General features: G+C 42.5%; 1 protein-coding gene across 8 annotated transcripts in view; it reads left to right on the forward strand.

Annotated features, from left to right (window-relative positions):
- LOC137428020 (flavin-containing monooxygenase 5) overlaps nt 1-19,906 on the forward strand; it is a 104,186-nt gene that overhangs the window by 33,540 nt on the left and 50,740 nt on the right. For all 8 annotated transcript variants that reach the window (XM_078777522.1, XM_078777519.1, XM_078777527.1 and 5 more), the window contains one exon: nt 771-959. In XM_078777522.1, the coding sequence (XP_078633648.1) occupies nt 771-959 (189 nt within the window). The remainder of the gene's footprint in view (nt 1-770; nt 960-19,906) is intronic.

Below are 19,906 nucleotides of genomic sequence, written 5' to 3' on the forward strand. Positions count from 1 at the left end.
TAGCCTGTGGCTGCTGGTTGCAATCATTTCTCTGGAAGACGCTGATACGGTGGCCCAATTACCAGTGAGCTGGTCCTCAATTTGCCGACAGGCTGAGCCAACCCTCCTGGAATTAATTCAACAATTGACCTGGATTCGAACTCAGGATCCTCGGATCCCAAGCCAGCACCCGAACCGCTAAGCTCACACCCGCCTAAGGTGATTAAGGTGATTAAAGGATTAAGGTGATTTTATTGGTATCCCAGAAATGATAAAATGTTAACCTTTTTAACAGAGCAAATACTACTATTACTACTACCATGATTACTTCTACTACTAATACTACTACTATTACTACTACTACAACTACAATTTCAACTACTAATACTACTACTACTACTACTACCACTACCACTATTACTTCTACTACTACTACTACTACTACTTCTACTACTACTACTACTACTACTACTACTACTACTACTATTACTACAACTACTACAAATATTTACACCTTCTTGAGTGTAGGCCTGGAAACGTTTGTTTCCCAAGTCTATCACGATCCGGCCGATGAGGCAGGAATTTGGAATTTAGGGAACTAAAAACACTTGCTCCCTTTTCTATTCACCCAACGTATTGCTGTGTAATATTGAATTGATTAGTGACCTGACTTTTCAACTGTTTTCCTGTATTTTCCTTATTCCAACAACTGCATTATGTATCCATGAAAGCAATACTCATGGACACCACTTACATCACTTAATCCTTTTCAAATCTTCCCTTTTGCTCAGGAAAATGTTGAGGAGGGCAGAGGAAACGTGTTCTACTCTCTAATTACAAATTCCTCAAAGGAATTCATGGCTTACAGCGACTTCCCTACTCCAGAGAACTTTCCAAACTTTCTCGCACACACGCACATGTTCCAGTATCTGCAGGCCTACGCCAAGGAGTTCAAGCTGAATGAACGAATCCACCTGAAGGTAAATAATTATTCCTCAATATGGAGAGAATGGTTCTCAAGCGAATAATCCCATTAGTGAACAGAACAGAAAGAACATCATTGAAAGCAAAGAAACAACAACAGCTGTGTGGAGGGACATCACAGAGATAGTTGGAGGGAACAGGGGGAAACTATTAGAACTCGAACGCCACTCAGTAGAGCGCATACCTCCACCTGATGAACAATTTACGATTTGTATCTCAGAGTAGACCAGAAAATCACAATACAGAATCACATTTAATCAAAATCAATTATGGGAATCACCATAGGTCCAGTCTTTCATGGCCTGATCCAACCCTCGTTTTTGTCCACATCACTCAATTGTCAAGAATCACTTTAAAAATTGTACTAGCCGAATCCGGATATTCACCAAAATGGAATAGATTCTTCCTTGTCACACACACAACCTGTCCAACAAGTTTCGTCCAAATCCATCCATAACGTTTTGAGATATCCTGCCATGTATCGTTTTTGGCCCAATCTCCCAATGGTGAAGCATCACTTTTTTTTTTTCTTTTCTTTTTTTGTATCCAAGATCGAGGCCCGTGAAAGAGCTAACATTAACCACACAAAAAGTCAAACCGACACATAAAACGCAAAATAAGGGGAGGGTTGTTGTAAAAATCAGATCTACAACATTGTCCCAATAGTAGGTTTAATTCAGAATCGATCTCTAGCAACACCTGTAAGAAATCAACAAGCATACTATCAATATACCGTAATCATAGAAGTAATAATGGATTGGCAATTAGTGCAAGCAAGCCTGGAACATATAGCAATACGCACCATTCGAGTATGCTCTACCACACAGAATAAATGTCACAGGAATGAATCGGAGCGATGTCCGTCCGAGTTCTTATGGAAGCCCCTCAGTGGTCGGAGACAGCATAGCACCTGGGTTCAACTTAGACACAATTTCATTACATTCTCCCCTCCGTTAAAACTACACTACCACTAGGGCTGAAATCAAGCTAGCAAAGCATAGCAGAAGAGTAATCAGTTAGCAACGGTCCATGTCAGTCAGTCCAACCATAGCGGTCGGGGCGGCAAATTTCTCTCCTGGCGCGTGTCCAATAGACACCGGATACCACATCCCCGAGGCCAGAATCCCTCGCATCGGAATGTCCGCCTAAATCGGGTGACGGCAGTGGCCCCACAAAGCCATCCGGATCGGGTGCGTGTGGCGATGGGGAAGCCGGTAGATTCTCCATTGTCGGATCAAATGTACCGGAAGCCGGCTCATCAATATCCCCGCATGGGGCAGGATGGTGCACTGAGACTGTAGACTCCCGTCCGTTGGGCAACAGTACACGAGCGTGCTCGGGATTGGTTTGGAGAATACGCACCTTGTCAACGAGCAGGTCATAGTTACTTGAGCGAACCACGCGTTTGAGGAAGGCCGGTCCGGGCTCAGCAAGCCAGCCCGGCAGAGGACGGGTACCGCCCGAATGACACGAGTAACGAAACATACGGTCGTGGGGGGTTTGATTAGTCATGGTGAACAACAAAGTCCTGATCGAACTTAACGCCCCGTGCAGCGACCAAGCCCATCAGTCCAGTCCTACTCTGCGGGACTTAAGGCTCAGAGTAACGGCTCACCATATGATGCCATTAAATCGTTCCACCTGTCCATTCGCCTGTGGCCTGTATGGAGTTGTATAGCAAGAAGCAATATTACGCTGGAGCAAGAAGTTTCTCACATCCTGGGACAAGAACACCGCGTCTCGATCGGTGTGCACATAGGCCGGATTCCCAAACATAGAAAACAAGTTCTGCAGACACCGGATAACCGTAGCAGCAGACATATCGCCGCACGGGAAAGCAAAAGGGAATCTGGAGAACTCATCAACTATCGTGAGTAGATAACGAGAACTACTCGAAGCTGGTGAAGCCAGCAGGGGTCCTTTGAAGTCCATGGCCAATCACTCCCACGGCCGAGTGGCCTGGACCAGCGTACCCATTGGAGGGTTGTAGAAGCGAGGTTCGAGTTCAGTGCAAACGGAACAAGTGCGGCAGAGCCGACGAATATCCTCAATGGAATAGGGCAAGTTACGACTGCACACATAATGAGCTAAACATGTCACACCGGGATGGCACAAAGTGTCATGAAGGATGCGCAGATCCACAAAGGAGGTGAGACTCGCACACACCGCAGGCCGAGATAAAGCATCGGCAACGAGGTTATCCCTCCCTGGGTGATATTTGATTTTGTAACAGAAATCGGCTAGCTCAATCCACCAGCGAGTGATTTTCTCATTCTTAATGCGTTGAGCATGTTGCGTGTCATACATAAAGGCAACACTCTGTTGATCCGTGATGATCTGAAAACATCAACCGAGCAAATATGGACGCCAACGCCTGATCGACTCAATTTTTTTTCTTTTTTTTTGTGTACTGAATCGAGGCTTGTGAAAGAGCTAACATTTATTTCACAAACAAATCAACCAGACAAACAAAATATATAACAATCATTACGCCTAGGTCCCCCGTCGGTGAAGTGATGTGAGTTGACAAAGTGGAAGACGCAGAAAACATGCTATGATATGATATTTCGCTCACAAGGTTCAGACATACAGGGAGGCGGCCATCTTGGATTTTGACGTGGCGACCCAATTTTCAATAGCTTTCTTCCTTATGCCTAGATACACCCACACACCAAATTAGAAGTTGGCACTTCGCTTATTTTTCAAGATATTCATCTCACAAGGTTCAGACATACATGGCGGCGGCCATCTTGGATTTTGACGTGGCGACCCAATTTTCAAGAGCGTTGTTCCTTATGCCTAGATACACCCACACACCAGATTAGAAGTTGGTACTTCGCTTATTTTTCAAGATATTCATCTCACAAGGTTCAGACATACATGGCATCAGACATACATGGCGGCGGTCATCTTGGATTTTGACGTGGGTTGCACCCACACACCAAATTCGAATGCGGTCCTTCGCTTATGCACGCACGCACGCACACACGCACGCAAACACGCACGCCCGCACGAACACACGCACGCACGGACGGACGGACGGACACACGGATGGAGGGGAAAACCATCGTCCCCCTTTCACTCCGCTGGGCGACGGGGGCCAAAAAGAGCGAGCAGAAGACAAGATGGGGAGAGAAGGGGAAGCACACAAACATAACATTTGAGAGCAGGGAGATGTGTGGGAGGAAGAGGGCTTGGGGGGAGGAGGCGTGGGAAGGGGGGGGGGAGGGTGGGAGAAGTATAAAACACAAGGACACCAAGGACTTCCAGGACAGAAGTTGGTATTTCGAAAAAGTGGCTTTGGGGTGAAATTAGCGGGGGTAGAAAAGATCAAGGTTTTGGATGGGGGAAGATAAGAGATGGTGGTGAACAGCTGTTTTAAAGACCTGGAGGGTGGAGTGGGATTAAAGAGAGTGAGGGAGTTTGTTCCAGAGGCGGGAGAAAAGAGGAATGAAGGAGTGAAGGTGAGCAGAGAGTCTTGATTTTGGCAGTTTGACCATAAGAGGGTTGCAGGCAGATCTTGTGCGACCTGTAGGAATATTTGGGGGACAGAGCCCAGAGAGAGCTGGGGGGGGGGGGCAAGGCCAGAGAGGAGTCAGTAGAAGACGGAAAGACCACCAACCTGCCTGCGGTGAGTGAGTGAAAGGCCCTTGGAGTTAGCTTCATCGCGGGAGATTCCAATGATTCTGAACGCTTTGGTTTCAACAGTGTGAAGACGAGCTAGGTGTGAGGCAGGAGCACCACCCCAGAGGGGAGAGCAGTATTCCTTTGAGCTGCGGATGAAAGCCTTGTATGTGGTGAGGAGCTCAGGTGTGCCAAGGAAGGACTTCGCACGACGGAGGATGCCCAGTCGGTGACTGGCTTTGGAGGCCAGATTTGAAATGTTGTTTTCCCAGGAAAGATCATGGCAGATAGTGAGACCCAAAAGCTTGAGTGACAGAACTTCTTGGAGAGGATTATTCAGAAAGTGGATGGGAGGGTTGTCCAGTCGGTCTTTTCGGAGAGACATCGAAAGAGTGTGAGATTTGTCAGGATTGAAAGACATGTTCCACTTGTTTGCCCAGTCTGTGATTTTGTCCAGGTCTGCAGAGAGTGAGGAGGCTGCAGACTGCCGATCTGAGGGATGAGGAATGGAGCGACAGAGAGTAGAGTCATCAGCAAAGAGACAGAAAGGATTTTCAAGAGAGTCAGAGAGATCATTGATGAAGACCAGAAAAAGCACAGGGCCCAGAACACTGCCTTGGGGAACTCCAGCCTGAGCAGGAAGAGGAGATGAGAGAAACCCATTCAGGGCCACACGTTGACTACGACTAGAGAGGAAGTCTGCCAGCCATGCGTGGAGATTTACATGGACACCAAAAGAGGAGAGTTTGGTGAGCAGAGTGGGGTGCCAGACCGTATCGAAGGCACGTGATATGTCAAGGGAGACAGCTCTAATTTCCTGTTTGGCATTCAGGACCTCCATCCATTGTTGACAAAGCAGAAGCAGCATGTCCAGAGTAGAGTGACCAGGTCTGAAACCAAATTGATGATCAGAGATCAAGCCATTGGAGAAGAGGAAAGATTTCATATCCGAAGCAATGATGGATTCCACGACTTTCCTGATAATTGGGAGAAGGCTGATTGGTCTGTAGTTGCTGGGATCTGTTTTTGCACCTTTTTTGTGCAAAGCGGTGATGTTGGCAGATTTCCAAGCAGATGGCAGATGACCTTGAGCAAAATAGAGGGAGAAGAGAACAGAGAGAGGGAGTGAAAGAGCGGAAGACCAGGATTTTAGGACCCGTGGGCTGATGCCGTCAGGTCCAGTTGCAGAATCAGAGTCGAGGGTTGACAGAAACTTTTCCACCTTGTCAGGAGGAAAGGACACAGAGTCCAGGAGCAGCTGGTTATGACTGGGTATGGTGGGTACAGAGAGGGATGGGTTTGGGACACAAGATTTAGAGGCAAACACAGAGTTGAGGCATTCAGCTTTTTCACGTGCGGAGTCAGCCGTGTGGCCGTTTGAGGTGAGGGAGGGGATGGAGGTGGAACAAACACCAGAAACAGATTTGACCAGACGCCACCAGGATTTGGAAGAGGGAGACATGAGAGTTCTGTCCTTAGAACGGAGAGATATTGTTTCCTGGCTCTCCTGAGGGTGGACACACACTTATTTCGGGCTTTGTGAAAGGAAATGAGATTTCCTTCCGTTGGATTTGCTTTCCAGGAGACGAAAGCAAGTTGTTTCTGGGCAATAGCCTCACCACAAGATTCCGTGTACCATGGACGGGAGGAAGGGTATGACACCTGAAGACGAGATGGGATAAATCTGTGCATGAGAGAGAGCAATTTACTTTGGAAGAATTCCCAGGATGAGTTGATGTCAGAGGCAGTAGAGATGGGAGACCAGTCCAGATGATTGATGGCTGCTTGAAGACCGTGCCAGTTGGCCTGAGTGAAATGTCAGACTCGTGGATGCTGAGGGGGCTCTCTGAGAATGGTCAGAGAGATGTCCACTTGAACAAGCACATGATCAGATGATCCGATTGGAGCAGAAGAAGAGCAGCAGACATTTTCAGGGAAGTTCCTCATTGAAATGTTCCCCGCTGAAAATGTGTAAAAACGCAATCGCTTTTCGCTCTGAAATACGTGCGAACGCGTAACTGAGTTAATGGCAGCACGGAACATCACGTGATCGCTCTGAGCGAATCAGCACGCTGCTCTGCCACCGATCAGATTCCGTGCATAATATTCCTCGCTGAAATGCGCTGAGGTAAAAATATGGTAAAAAAAATATTATGAAATAATTTTTTTTTTAGGTCGGCCATGTTCTTCCCAGGCTCAATGGCCATGTCTATGCCAAATATCAAGCATGTGAGCCTCTCCGTTTAGGAGTCTATCATATTTACACATTACAAACACACAAACTGTGTTTTATATATATATATAGTCACGTGAAAAAGTAAGTACACCCCATGTAAAGTTTTGACCTTTTCAACATATTTCAACATATGGCTATTTGATCTTCATTTCAACAATATTGATAGATAAAGGTGATATAATATAACAAATATCATGAAACATTTACATTTTGTCGTCCATTGTATAAATTAAATAAACAGAAATGCAAATTTCGCATGTGGAAAAGTAAGTACACCCTTGGCTCTAATAGGTGGTATTGCCCCCTTTGGCAGAAATAACCTCAAGTAGGCGTTTCTTATAACTGTCTACCAGTCTCTGACATCGACTGTGAGATATTTTTGGCCACTCCTCCATGCAGAATTCCTTCAGCTGTGCGATGTTTGAGTGGTTTCTTGCATGCACAGCTCGTTTCAACCCATCCCCGCCCCACAACATCTCGATGGGATTTAGATCCGGGCTTTGACTTGGCCATTCCAGAACCCTCCATTTCTTTCTTTTCAGCCATTCCTTGGTGGATTTACTGGTATGTTTAGGGTCATTGTCATGTTGCAAGGTCCACCTTCGGTTGAGCTTCAACTTTCTGAAAGATGGCCTCACATTATCCTCAAGCACCCTCTGGTACAATGAAGAATTCATAGTCGGTTCTATGATGGTGATCTGCCCAGGCCCTGATGCAGCAAAGCTGCCCCAAACCATAATATTTCCACCACCATGCTTTACAGTTGGTATCAGGTTCTCATGGTCAAATGCTGTCTTTGGTTTTCGCCAAACATGTCTTCTGGTACTGTGGCCAAATAGCTCTACCTTTGACTCATCTGTCCAGAGCTTATTGTTCCAGAAGTGCTGGTCTTTGCCGAGGTGTTCATTGGCAAACTTTAGTCTTGCCCTAAAGTTCTTTCTGGACAGCAAAGGTTTCCTCCTGGCACACCTCCCAAGCAGATCAAATTTGTGCAGCCTCTTTCTAATGGTAGACGCGTGCACTTTGACATCAACAGTGGCAAGAGCTACCTGTAGGTCCCGGCATGACATTCTGGGGGTTCTTAGAGACTTCTTTCAGCATCTTGTGGTCTGCTCTAGGGCTGAACTTGCTGGGGCGGCCTGGCCTGAACAAGTTGGCAGTTGTTTGGAATCTTCTCCACTTGTAGATGATCTTCCGGACAGTCGAATGATTGATTTCAAATTGTTTGGAGATCTTTTTAAATCCCTTCCCAGGCTCGTAGGCATCTATAACCTTCTTTCTGAAGGCCTCAGAGAGCTCTTTTGATCTAGGCATGGTGACACCGCACACTTCAACAACAAAGAGCAAACCAAACTAAATGTCTGATGTTTAAATAAGACAGGTTCCTCCAAGATCCTCTCTAACGATGTTCTAATCATTTGCACCTGAGCTGGTGCACCTGATTCTAATTTTAGGTATTTGAAGGAGTGATAAATGTAGGGGTGTGCTTACTATTTCCACACGCAAAATTTGCATTTGTTATGTGCTCCTCCCCAAACCCCGGTCACGGTGTTCCTGCGAGCCCCGAAAGGAGTCACGGCAGAAAGATGTGCTATTATGTGTGCCAATGACCAATGGTGAAACCACACCAATCAATCGATACAAAACCCAAGTGTTGTATTAAAATCGCACAATAATAACAACTTGCGCAAGTATAAGAAAACCTCAATTGCACAGCAAACACCATATAATTCCTATGATGGTACCACCAGTTTCTTAACTCAATAACTCACGGTACTCCATGTGAGCGAACTGTAACACCCCCAAAGTCACTGTCACAACACAAGGCCAAAGTCGATCCACGCTCCGGTGATCACAATAAAAAAGGTCGTACTGAGACCTGAACCCAGGACGGCTGACAGTCGATGCTGCAGAAGAGCCCCTGGGTGAGCGGTCGGGCCGACGTCAGTCAGGTAAAAGTTCACCCAAAAGGCGACTGGGACTTCACACCTTCGATTCACCAGACAATGCCGCTGACATTTACGAGCAGCAGTTCCAAAGCAGAGAACCGCGAAGAACCGCGAGTTGCCAAGCGAAATCCACGACACACACACGGGAACCAGGCGAATGGCTGGTGCAAGGTGAAATGGCGGATGGGCTGGTAATGGAAGCGTGCCTGTTCTCCAGCAATGACTCACTTTCGGAACCAAAAGCAACACCCGTCACGCAGGTTTATTTTACAAAGCAATAACGACACTGTCACAGGAATCCCTTTCCTGGGGAAACCAATATGCACTCGCGACCAATGTCCACAAGCATCCGCTTGACACCACGAAGCAGTTTGGCCTTTTCTTTCCCGCTTTCACTCGATCCACTCGCCCGCCGCTTCTTCTCCTTTCGGTTTCCCCCTCACCCATCTCGTTTTCCTTCTGAGACATTATTTTTACCTTTGAAACCAGTTCAAACAGTTCCAAGCTTTGAAGACAGCGAACCACAAATTCCCACTCAAAATCCACGTTACACACACACACACACACACACACACACACACACACACACACACACACACACACACACACACACACACACACACACACACACACACACACACACACACACACACCAGGTTAATGGATGCGGTGAAATTTGCATTTGCATGCAAAATTCACTTAAACGATAACAATAATAGTGCATGAAACTAAAAATGCTTCTGTGGATGAAAACCACAAAGACGGAAGTGACGAATTCGTAACACTCCCCACCCCAAAGAAAGAAAGTTTGAACATAGTGAAAACTTTCTTTTCATGCAAAAACCGATTTAACAAACAAAAGTAAAACTCACACCTGTAGGAGAATGTGTTAAGACTCAGGAGACTCCAATAGGCAGAAACAGCTTTATAAAGTAAGGATTTATTATAATTATTAATGTCACTTGTTTCAATTCAATAAAGACTACAATCGCTAAACGGATTGGTAATTCAAGTCGTTGGTTCTTCTTTCTTTGGCCGGTCTTCTCTCAGCGCTGTTTCTCGTTCCGTACTCGTTCGTTCCGTTGGACAGAGATTCTGGTGACAAGTGTGTTCCTCCCAGGACGTTGTTCACGTTTTATGGTCACAGAAATCTTAATCCTCTCTGCGCTAATCCTAATCCGTTCTCTGCAAACGTTACTCAGTCGCCTCACCGGCACCAGCTCACCCCCCCAGGCGTTGACAACCATCCCCTCCTGCCGGGAGTTCCTCCAATGCTACATTTGCTTCACAATAGTGAAAGCCTAGGAATGTGCTCTAGCCCGGGGCCGTGACAAGGTGAACAAGAGATTTCCAGGTTCCATGTTCCGAGGTACATTCCTGACATTCTTACGAACCACTCATTGGTTCACTCACCAATCTCATAACTAGTCACAAGTAAAGATTTATACTACCACAATCCCTCATCTTTTTGTTTTATGTTTATATTAACCATTAATCTAAACATCAATACAAGTACAAGTAAACAATCAATCACTACAAGTAAACATCAATACAAGTACTCAAACCATAACTTTGGTAATCCAATTCCCTTAGGCATACACCGTCATCCTGCAAGAATCACAAAACATTTCGTTGGTCATTGACTCCTTCCATATTGTTAATTCAATATATTTCACTTGCATCACAAATATCTTTGCAAAACAACACTTCACCATCACCAAGACACAACAATTTCACTTCACCAATTTTCAAATTTATAAAGCATCTGCAACATCTGGCAAAACGTTTGCCTCCAAACAAATGTTGACTCTTTGTTTGAAAGGAAGGGCTGATCACTTGTGTTTGAATTCAGGTATGAAACATTTTCTTCTAATGTCTTCATAGCACCTGCACTACTTTGTGTAGGGCCTCGCTGTTGTAACAACTGTGCGGAGTCATAGACTGACCCTGCTCTCCATGTAGCATTCTTGCCACTCTTGCTGTAAACCATAGTAATTCCTGAACAAGGCCTTTGCCCAGTTGTAGTCGACTTGCCTCCTCCCTCATTATGAGTGGGCAGCAAGTATTGGTGTGACGTTGATTGGCCAGCAAGATGTGGAACAGGGATGCCAGATGCATCCACAATGATGTTGGGACCATGGTGTTCAGGTCATTCATGGTCCATACCAGGAGCAACCAGCAGAATCGTGCACAGCTGTTGTGAAAAGGGCACAGCCATTTGTTTGCAGCTCCATGCTGGTTCCCCGGAAGTTGGTGAAGTAATAACATATGTCCCCGCATTTCGTAGAGGCTGCAGGTAAAATGTTGTTGTCCTGCAACTTCTGATGTGATGAATGTTCCAAGCCTTCGAACAAGAGTAAGTGATCACCTCTCTTTCATATGTTGCAGTGTGATCCATGCAAATGGTCACATAAATTTCCTTGGTGAAGGTAAGCATCCATCTCCAAGTTACACAGGAGAATGTCTTCATCATTCTTTGAGAAAGAGGGTGTATGCCAAGATTAACTTCATTTTTAGCCACAAATTTTCTTTCTCGAACTTCTTCCCAATTCCGTTAGCACTCCCTTCAAAATGTGATCTCGTCTTATCCTTTTACTCAGTCACATCTGAATCTGCTTTCCACACACACTGAATCAGATAGGGTACATCTTACCATGAAATCAGCATAATCGTGTATATCTTCCGACAGTTTCACATTCAACAATTTGTTGTTTTTCCTTAAAACGTTCAAAAGTTATATTCATTTATATGCGTCACACAAATAATATTCAATCAGGTATGTATTTCACTATTAAACTAAGAATAGCATCCACAATTGCTTTCAGGTTAATATAGTTCAAAAATTAACTCGTGCAGGTATTTTAGCACTACTCAAAGAAAATAAATGCATTTATAACAAGTGTATATGATTACAATCACAAACAGGAATATCTAATTCCCAACAAATTTTGCAAACCAACAAATTAAGCATAATGTATTATTATCATAATTTCTCCCCACTTCTTCTTTTTTTTCTTTTTTTCCCCCCCAAACAGTGTGTAGCTTGTGGTGATAGAAGTTCACCGGTTGACACAATTCACAACATTTTTGTTATGCCCTTATCTTAACTCTACTGTATTCATTTGCAACATCACTTGATTCAATCTTTTAATCTCAGTATTTATGTCGCCATAAAAGTTTTCCTCTTGTGGTTCCACATTTCTTTCCTCATTTGTCACTTCATGCATTATCATAGTGTTGTTGGTTACCTGATTCAAACACACCGTCACTAAGGCTTTCAAGCAAGCCACCACTAAAACAATTGCCAATATAACTACTAAACCAACAAACAAGTATTGGAGTATCTTAGCTGCTACTCCTCCAAATGTGTTTCCCAACCATGCAAAGGCACCCCCTTTTATATAAAACATGTGAGCTACCCCTTGTATATGTTCATACCTATAACATAATTATATGTCAATGACATTCAACATTATATACCAAACTAACAAGCTTCCTAAAAGGTAAATAAAGAAAATCCCTTAATATGTAACATAAATCAGATTATTTGTCTTACCCTGATCCCCCTATCTCCCGGGGTCGAACTAAATCCCTTAATCATGAGTGTAGTTGTGATACATTATCCCTCATGCTGCTCTAATATCAGTAGATAATGGTATGTCATGTAGGCAAATAAATGTCACTATCTTCCCTAATTCAAGTAGGAATATTAAATGTTGAAAATGTAATGTTTATCAATGCAAGGGGTGTTAAAATGTAATTCAAATGAATGTAAATCACGATTATCATTTATCCGCCACTGAATGTTCTGCTGGGCTGCTAGGTGCAGCCTCATTTCCTGGGGGATCGTCCACCTCAGCCCCTTGCCCGCTTGCAATGAGAGGCATGAATCCAACTTTCTATTTTGGGTCCATATTTGTTTCTATTCTTATCAATCTCCTATGGTTTATCAATTCGTTCCAAAATACCGCAACCAAAGGTTTTAACCAAAGCTCTACCAAACTATTTCCAATGTGAACTCAAAATGCCAGTGAAACAATGATTCGAAGAATTAACTTCAAGGGGTCAATAAATTTATTCTATAACCAGATCTAATTTTCCCATCCAATAGTTTGCCTTGCCACATGTCATATTATAACACTTTAATAAAGCTTCGAAAAATGTTTCCCATCTCAACAAATTTCCTTTTTTACAAATAGCCATGTGTAACTTACGTATTTAACTACAATTTCCTCTCAATTTGTTTGGCCTAACTGGCCACAAAAGTGGCTGCCAGCATGCAGTACCGTTTTTTATCTACCAAGCAAGTGATCGTCCACACAAGAACCAATGTTGTTTGTAAAAACAAATCTGGGATTTCTGACCACATGGATGCACACTCTCAGGACATTTTCAGGCTGCTGTTAACAATCCACTACGATAAATTAATTCCTTTACCCATAATCAAATAATTAGTACAAATTGAGGATATTATCCCGATCACATTCATTTATAGATTCATTATGTTGGGTCTAAAAAATTTTCCTCTTCCCACTGCTATAAGGAAGAACAATAGCTCTTATAAGTCTTTGTAGTATCTCACTTAATTTACCCAGCATCGAAAAATTTATTTACTATCCATTCTTTTGTTAGCCAGTGACTTTGTTTGAACTCCAAAACTTAATTTGATGTATCCCATGTGTACAGCTACCACTTATTGAAACCCCTACTTTTGTAGAAAATATCCAAGTAAGTGTTTTTACACCCCCTTAACTGTTGCTCATCCATTTCTATGCACCCAGTGAGTACTACTGACACCAGTATGCCAATGTAGGTGTGCGAGATTAACAAATATGTTGCAGGTACATGTGACATTGCGTTCTGAGTATAAATGACGTAACAGCGCGTTCATGTCTGCCCCTTGGTTTAAGATTCACAATGCATTCCGTTTTAAAACTCACAATAGTTCAAACCAGCAAGATTTTCTTTACTATTTTCCCATATAATTTGTGCCTAATACACATCCATACATACAGCACAATTTATATGCTGATAAAATTCAATTTTATATATATAAAATCCATGAGCAAAGTACTCTGGGAAGTCAGTGTAAGACCTCTCCCAAATTTGGCTAATTTTGTACTCCCACATTTTTATGAAGCTCATATCCATAAATAGCTGTTATTCTCATATAAATTCTATCAAAATGGAATCCCAAGATTACTTCCAATTTTTTTTTACAATCAATGAATGGCTGCTCATAACTCAGCAAATCAAATCTTTATATTCCATCTCCCTTGACAAAAGAGATAATTTTCATAATCAAATTATATTTCTATTTTATTTCAATTTCATAAAATTTGTCCTTCAATTTTAGAAATGCTAATACACAAATGGACCAAAAGTCTATTCTTAGAAAACCCCTATAATGTCACCTTGAAATTACCCTTTTTGATTCCCACAATAATTTATCCAGTGCTTTCCCATCTGGTCTATCCTTATTAACATTTCCAGCTCCCTTTTACCTTCCTTGGTCCATTCTCCCCAAAATTTTACCCCAAGATTAATAGCAGATATTTTCATATGCCAGATAACAACAACAACAACATGCCTTTTAAGGCCATTTTCCCTGCTAGCGCGGGGGTTAGCCTTGCGGTTCCCATGACAAACTTCTCCATTTTGCCCTATTTTCTGCATCTCTCCTTGTTAACCCCCTTTGCCCGCATTTCTTCTTCCACCATCTTTAGTCAAGTCTCTCTTGGTCTTCCTCATCCGTCCTCTACTTCAATCTACATTCATTTCCATCACTTCTCAACCAGTCACTTTTATCCTTCCTCAATGCATGATCAAACCATCTCAACCTGTTCCTCTTTACAGCATCAATCACAGGCTCGATTTCCATCATCTTTCGCAATTCATCATTTGTCTTCCTCTCTCTCAACGATACTCCGCACATTCCCCGAACCATTCGCATTTCCGCCCTTTCCAGCCTTCGTTGCACACACGCACATATCCTCCCACATGCAGCATACACCTATCCCTTCAGCTTCATCCTATGACTTCTATGTGAGAGTCATGTTATCATTAAATTTCATGCGACTTTCATAGCGTCTCATTAACTGGTAAATCAATTGTTCCAAAAATTGAAATTTGTTCCGAAATTGTTCCGAAAGTTGAAAAGTTATATTTCCCATGATGCTCCCCCTAAGCACATGTGTTAGTTCAATACAGGGTCTTTTAATTTTAATTTTTCAGAATTTCCATTTCAAATTTATTCTCTTCCTTCCTATGAAATCTTTGTGAGAACTTTATGGAAGGTCACTTCTTTTTCCCAAATTTACTGTAAGTTCTCCAACGATCATGTCCGACCTTGAACATTCCACGAATCCTGCAACAAATTTTCTCATACACACTCACATTAGATCCATTTCACATATCTGTTCATGAAATTTCACAAATGATCACACAAGTAATTATCACATTGTAATGACCTCTAAACATTACTAAACCAATAAGCTAGCCTGGCGATGCCAAATACCCCACACTTCTGTCATCTTAGAAGTCACTGTTTGCTTTAGACAAGTATTTATCAAAACCTTCAGACAAACTATTAGCAATATTATTCCTAGGATTAAAATTATTAGGATTATTATCAACTATTTATTCTCACATTGATAATATCTCACAAAGATATCAAAGCTTCTTTCTTGAGACCGCATCCTCATCAATCAATCAATCAATTTATTCAATTAAATCAATTCAATCATTCAATTTCAATTAATCTCTCAATATTCATCAATAAATCACATTAATCACTCTAGATGACTCCCTGCACAAGCCCTTTCCCCATCAGTCATTTCATCAATCATTCATTTTTCATTCATTCATTCAAATCATTCAAATCATGAATCATTCATTCAAATCATCATTTTCATCAATGATGTCAGGATAGATTTATCTATTGACTGAGATCGAAGATCATCGGTCGTCACCTCTGATGCCTACCTCATGTTAATTGACGAATCACTGTTCTGTACTAGGGTCATATCTGACATATATTTTTCTCAATTTTGCCTGGTCACCACAAATTCGACTTTGCAACCACTAAAGGCAACTCATCCTTCATTCATGAGACAGTCAAAATTGATGGCAGATGTGAAACTTCATTGGGAAAAATGTCTCATTTTTCAATAGTACCCAAACCCTCTTGGCAATCAAAATTTCGTAAAACTCCTGAAATGTTCTACGAACAAACGATGATCAATTCATAATTTGCCAAAATTTTTTTTTTTTAATTCTTATTAATTCATGCTAAAATTTGGAACTCAATTGCTTGTAATACACAATTTATCCTATAGGGCTTGAAAGCTCTTTTCCAAGTTCGTGCAATCATTCTGCATTGAAGCCCTATGATATCATTTGTTCAAAGTTTCAACTCAATCGATCGAAAAATGAACGCAGGGATGCATTTTAAAGGTTTTCAAAAAATACAATATGGCCGCCATGTCACGTGACCTATGACGTCATAATTAGTATATGCATCCAATCAGGTGACCTACTATAATTGGTCACGGTATCAAGCTCATCTGACCAACGGTTTGGCCTGCAGGTCGATACCAAGTTCATGGCATCACAATATTACTTAAATAAAAGAAATGCAGAGTCAGCACTTTTTTTAATTGGTGCGCCGTAGACTAATTAATCAAAAATAAACAGTTCAGAGAAAAGAGCGTTCTTCGCCTTGGGGTGTAGTATATGTGTGCCAAGTTTCAACTCAATAGGTCAAAAATGAAAGAGGATAGTTTTTTTTTTCACTAACTCCAACATGGCCGCCACAACACATGACCTATGGTCCTCTAATAAGTACAGATACATTCAAAGTACACCGCCCCCATGCCAAATAATTAAATATCCTACAGCGCGGCATTGCCGGGGATCCTCATAGAGGCTGCATTTGGGAGGGAGAGGTGTACGCTAATTGATTGATTAATTGTATAATTAAAATCAATAAAAGATTATCACAAAATATTTTCTTAATCAATTGGCTAATAGCATAATTAAACCGCAAGTGCTTCATCCGAAGATGTATCTTTTAGGAATTTAATTGAATAAGTCATTTATAAAAAATTAAATAATTAATCGGTTACTCAATAAATAATTAATCGGTTAAATGATTAATCAATAAATCAAAAATATTCTTGATAGCCACATCACTTGGTCACTGTTATGTCCAAATATCAGCTTCCTAACTCAAAGGATGGCTGAGATATCGCTCAGACAAACAAACACACAACTAGAACGACGCTCAGTAGAGAGCATATCTCCGCCTGGTGAACAGTTTATGTTTTGTATCCCACTGATAGGCCGGATCTGGATTCGGACCTGAACCAAAATCTAATCGGCGTGTTCTTGTCACCTCCCCAACTCATCCACCAGGTTTATTCATAACTCATCCATAATTTTTTTTAATATATGAATAATATTAAAATAATAACATTAATAAGTATATCATGTTAAATATCATGTATATCGCTTTTCACCCGATCTCTCGATGGTGAAGAATCACTTGAAAAAATTCTCATAGCCGGATCCGAAACTGGGTCTTCACCAAAATCCAATCATTTCGTCCATGTCACCCATGCTATCTGTCCGACAAATTTCGTCCGAATCCGTCCACAACTTTTTTGAGATATCTTGTTGATAAACGGACAGACGGACAAACAGACAGACAGTGGTGAAAACATAACCTCCATCCAACTTTAGTGGCAGAGGTAACCAGAGTGAAACTGAGTATTCCCTTTCAGCATGCGTCACTGCCGAGCCCCCTTCGGTGCCCAGCAATGATGATGCCTGGAGTTGCAATGACGATGCCTGGAGTTGCAAGTTTGCAATGCCTGGAGATGGCATAGGAAAGCACAGTGTACAAAAATGCAGACACGCACGTACGCCACACGTACACACGCAAACGATCATTTAACCCTGTTTTTCGCTTTTTGAGTGCAGTGTAAAAACCCATCTTCAACAACAATTAACTGAAAACAAACAAACAAACAAGAAAGAAATTAGAGGATTTGCATATCAGGTCACTGAAATTGAACCACCAATTCTTTTTATTCAACCCGGGCGAAGCCGGGTACCTCAGCTAGTCATGTTATATGAGCCTCAACCCAAGTGAAATAACGTACAGCAATGCGAGCACAGGGAGCAGAGGAAAAACACAAAAAACAACAACAGCCCTGGCTTTGAGTGAGGGGGGAAGGGGGGAACAGCGAGGGGAGGGAGAAGGAGCGGGAGCAAGAGACAGGTAGCAGCACAGGTAGCCGGAATGGAAATGAGGGACAATGAGGGACAATGTTCGGTTTTACCCTGGGGGCGTCGGTATGCAATTTTCATCCAATCGCCATCTTTCATAATAATTCTGGACCGGCATGAGATGGCGTTTTCTGTCATTAATTTATATGTTGATCGAACGAGTTTTAGGTGTTATACAAAATGGCGGGGAAAAATTGGCGGGAAATTTTTTTCCCCTCTCCTCCACCTTTTTTTTTCCCCTTACCTTGGACCCACGGTTTTGTTCTACACAATTTCGTTTAATTTGTCTGAATCCAACTAGCCGTTCCAAAGATATAAGCCGTTTTGTCGCGATACCACAAATTGGAAGAAAATATATATATATATATATATATATCTCCATTTCCCGCCGTCTTTCGCACGCCAAGCGAGTCCTCTACCATTTGGGCCGGCAACTCAAAGGTACGTTGCAAGTGCTACACAAGTGTACGAGTGTGTAAACGAGTGTACAGGCCTTACACGACTCGGAAGCAAATCGTCCCATAGTGCACTCATGGTCCATTTGCTCACAGTGCACACACAGTAAGGCCCTTAATAACCAGCGTATTCGTGCGACTACGCACGAATCTTTGCAAAGACGCAGTCTTAATTACACAGGCGAATGCAGGCAAACATTCGCTTCGCGCACATCAGTGGCGCGTTTCTTAGTGGCACGTGTCAGAAGAATTACACAGCGCAGGAAAAATACGTATTTACAAAAATCGTTAAACTCGAATGATGGCTTAAAATCCTTGTCGATGTGCCATCCGTGATTTCGTTCGCCCAATCACCATTGCTAAATCGCCATCCAGGATCTCGATCACTACCAGCGTACTAAATTCCGCATCGTAATGAGATTTCAACAGAATTACGACTCAAAAAAAGAACGAGCAGACATTTTGCAGGACGTTACCTCGGACAATCGTTAAAATCGTTACATCATTACATTTATTCACAAGGTACCTCAAAATACATCTTAATCATACAGAAATGGTTCTTTGGGTAGTATAGTCCACAGCACCCGGGAGTTCCAGCTCAACAATGGTTCTTTGTGGTTTTTTTTACCCAGCACCCTAGACCAACTCAAATGGATCTTTGTGTCGCGAGCACAGCACCGGAGCCAAAGGGTCTCATCTATATCTTCCTTCTGAGGGCTTTCATGCACCAATAGTGCATTGTTGAGATGCCCAAACACCACTTTCTCCATATATATACAAAATAACTAAACACAGGTTCATACATCATAATGGACAATCCACAAGAAGCCACGCTTACCTTTTTAAGATCCTGTCGATGTCCAATTGATCCTCGTACGGTAGCCACCAAATTGTAGGAGAATGTGTTAAGACTCAGGAGACTCCAATAGACCGAAACAGCTTTATAAAGTAAGGATTTATTATAATTAATGTCACTTGTTTCAATTCAATAAAGACTACAATAGCTAAACGGATTGGTAATTCAAGTCGTTGGTTCTTCTTTCTTTGGCCGGTCCTCTCTCAGCGCTGTTTCTCGTTCCGTACTCGTTCGTTCCGTTGGACAGAGATTCTGGTGACAAGTGTGTTCTTCCCAGGACGTTGTTCACGTTTTATGGTCACAGAAATCTTAATCCTCTCTGCGCTAATCCTAATCCGTTCTCCGCAAACGTTACTCGGTCGCCTCACCGGCACCAGCTCACCCCCCCCCCAGGCGTTGACAACCATCCCCTCCTGCTGGGAGTTCCTCCAATGCTACATTTGCTTCACAATAGTGAAAGCCAAGGAATGTGCTCTAGCCCGGGGCCGTGACAAGGTGAACAAGAGATTTCCAGGTTCCATGTTCCGAGGTA

Source organism: Myxine glutinosa, chromosome 5 (genome assembly GCF_964187855.1).
Source record: "Myxine glutinosa chromosome 5, kmMyxGlut1.1, whole genome shotgun sequence".
NCBI classification, from domain to species: domain Eukaryota; kingdom Metazoa; phylum Chordata; class Myxini; order Myxiniformes; family Myxinidae; genus Myxine; species Myxine glutinosa.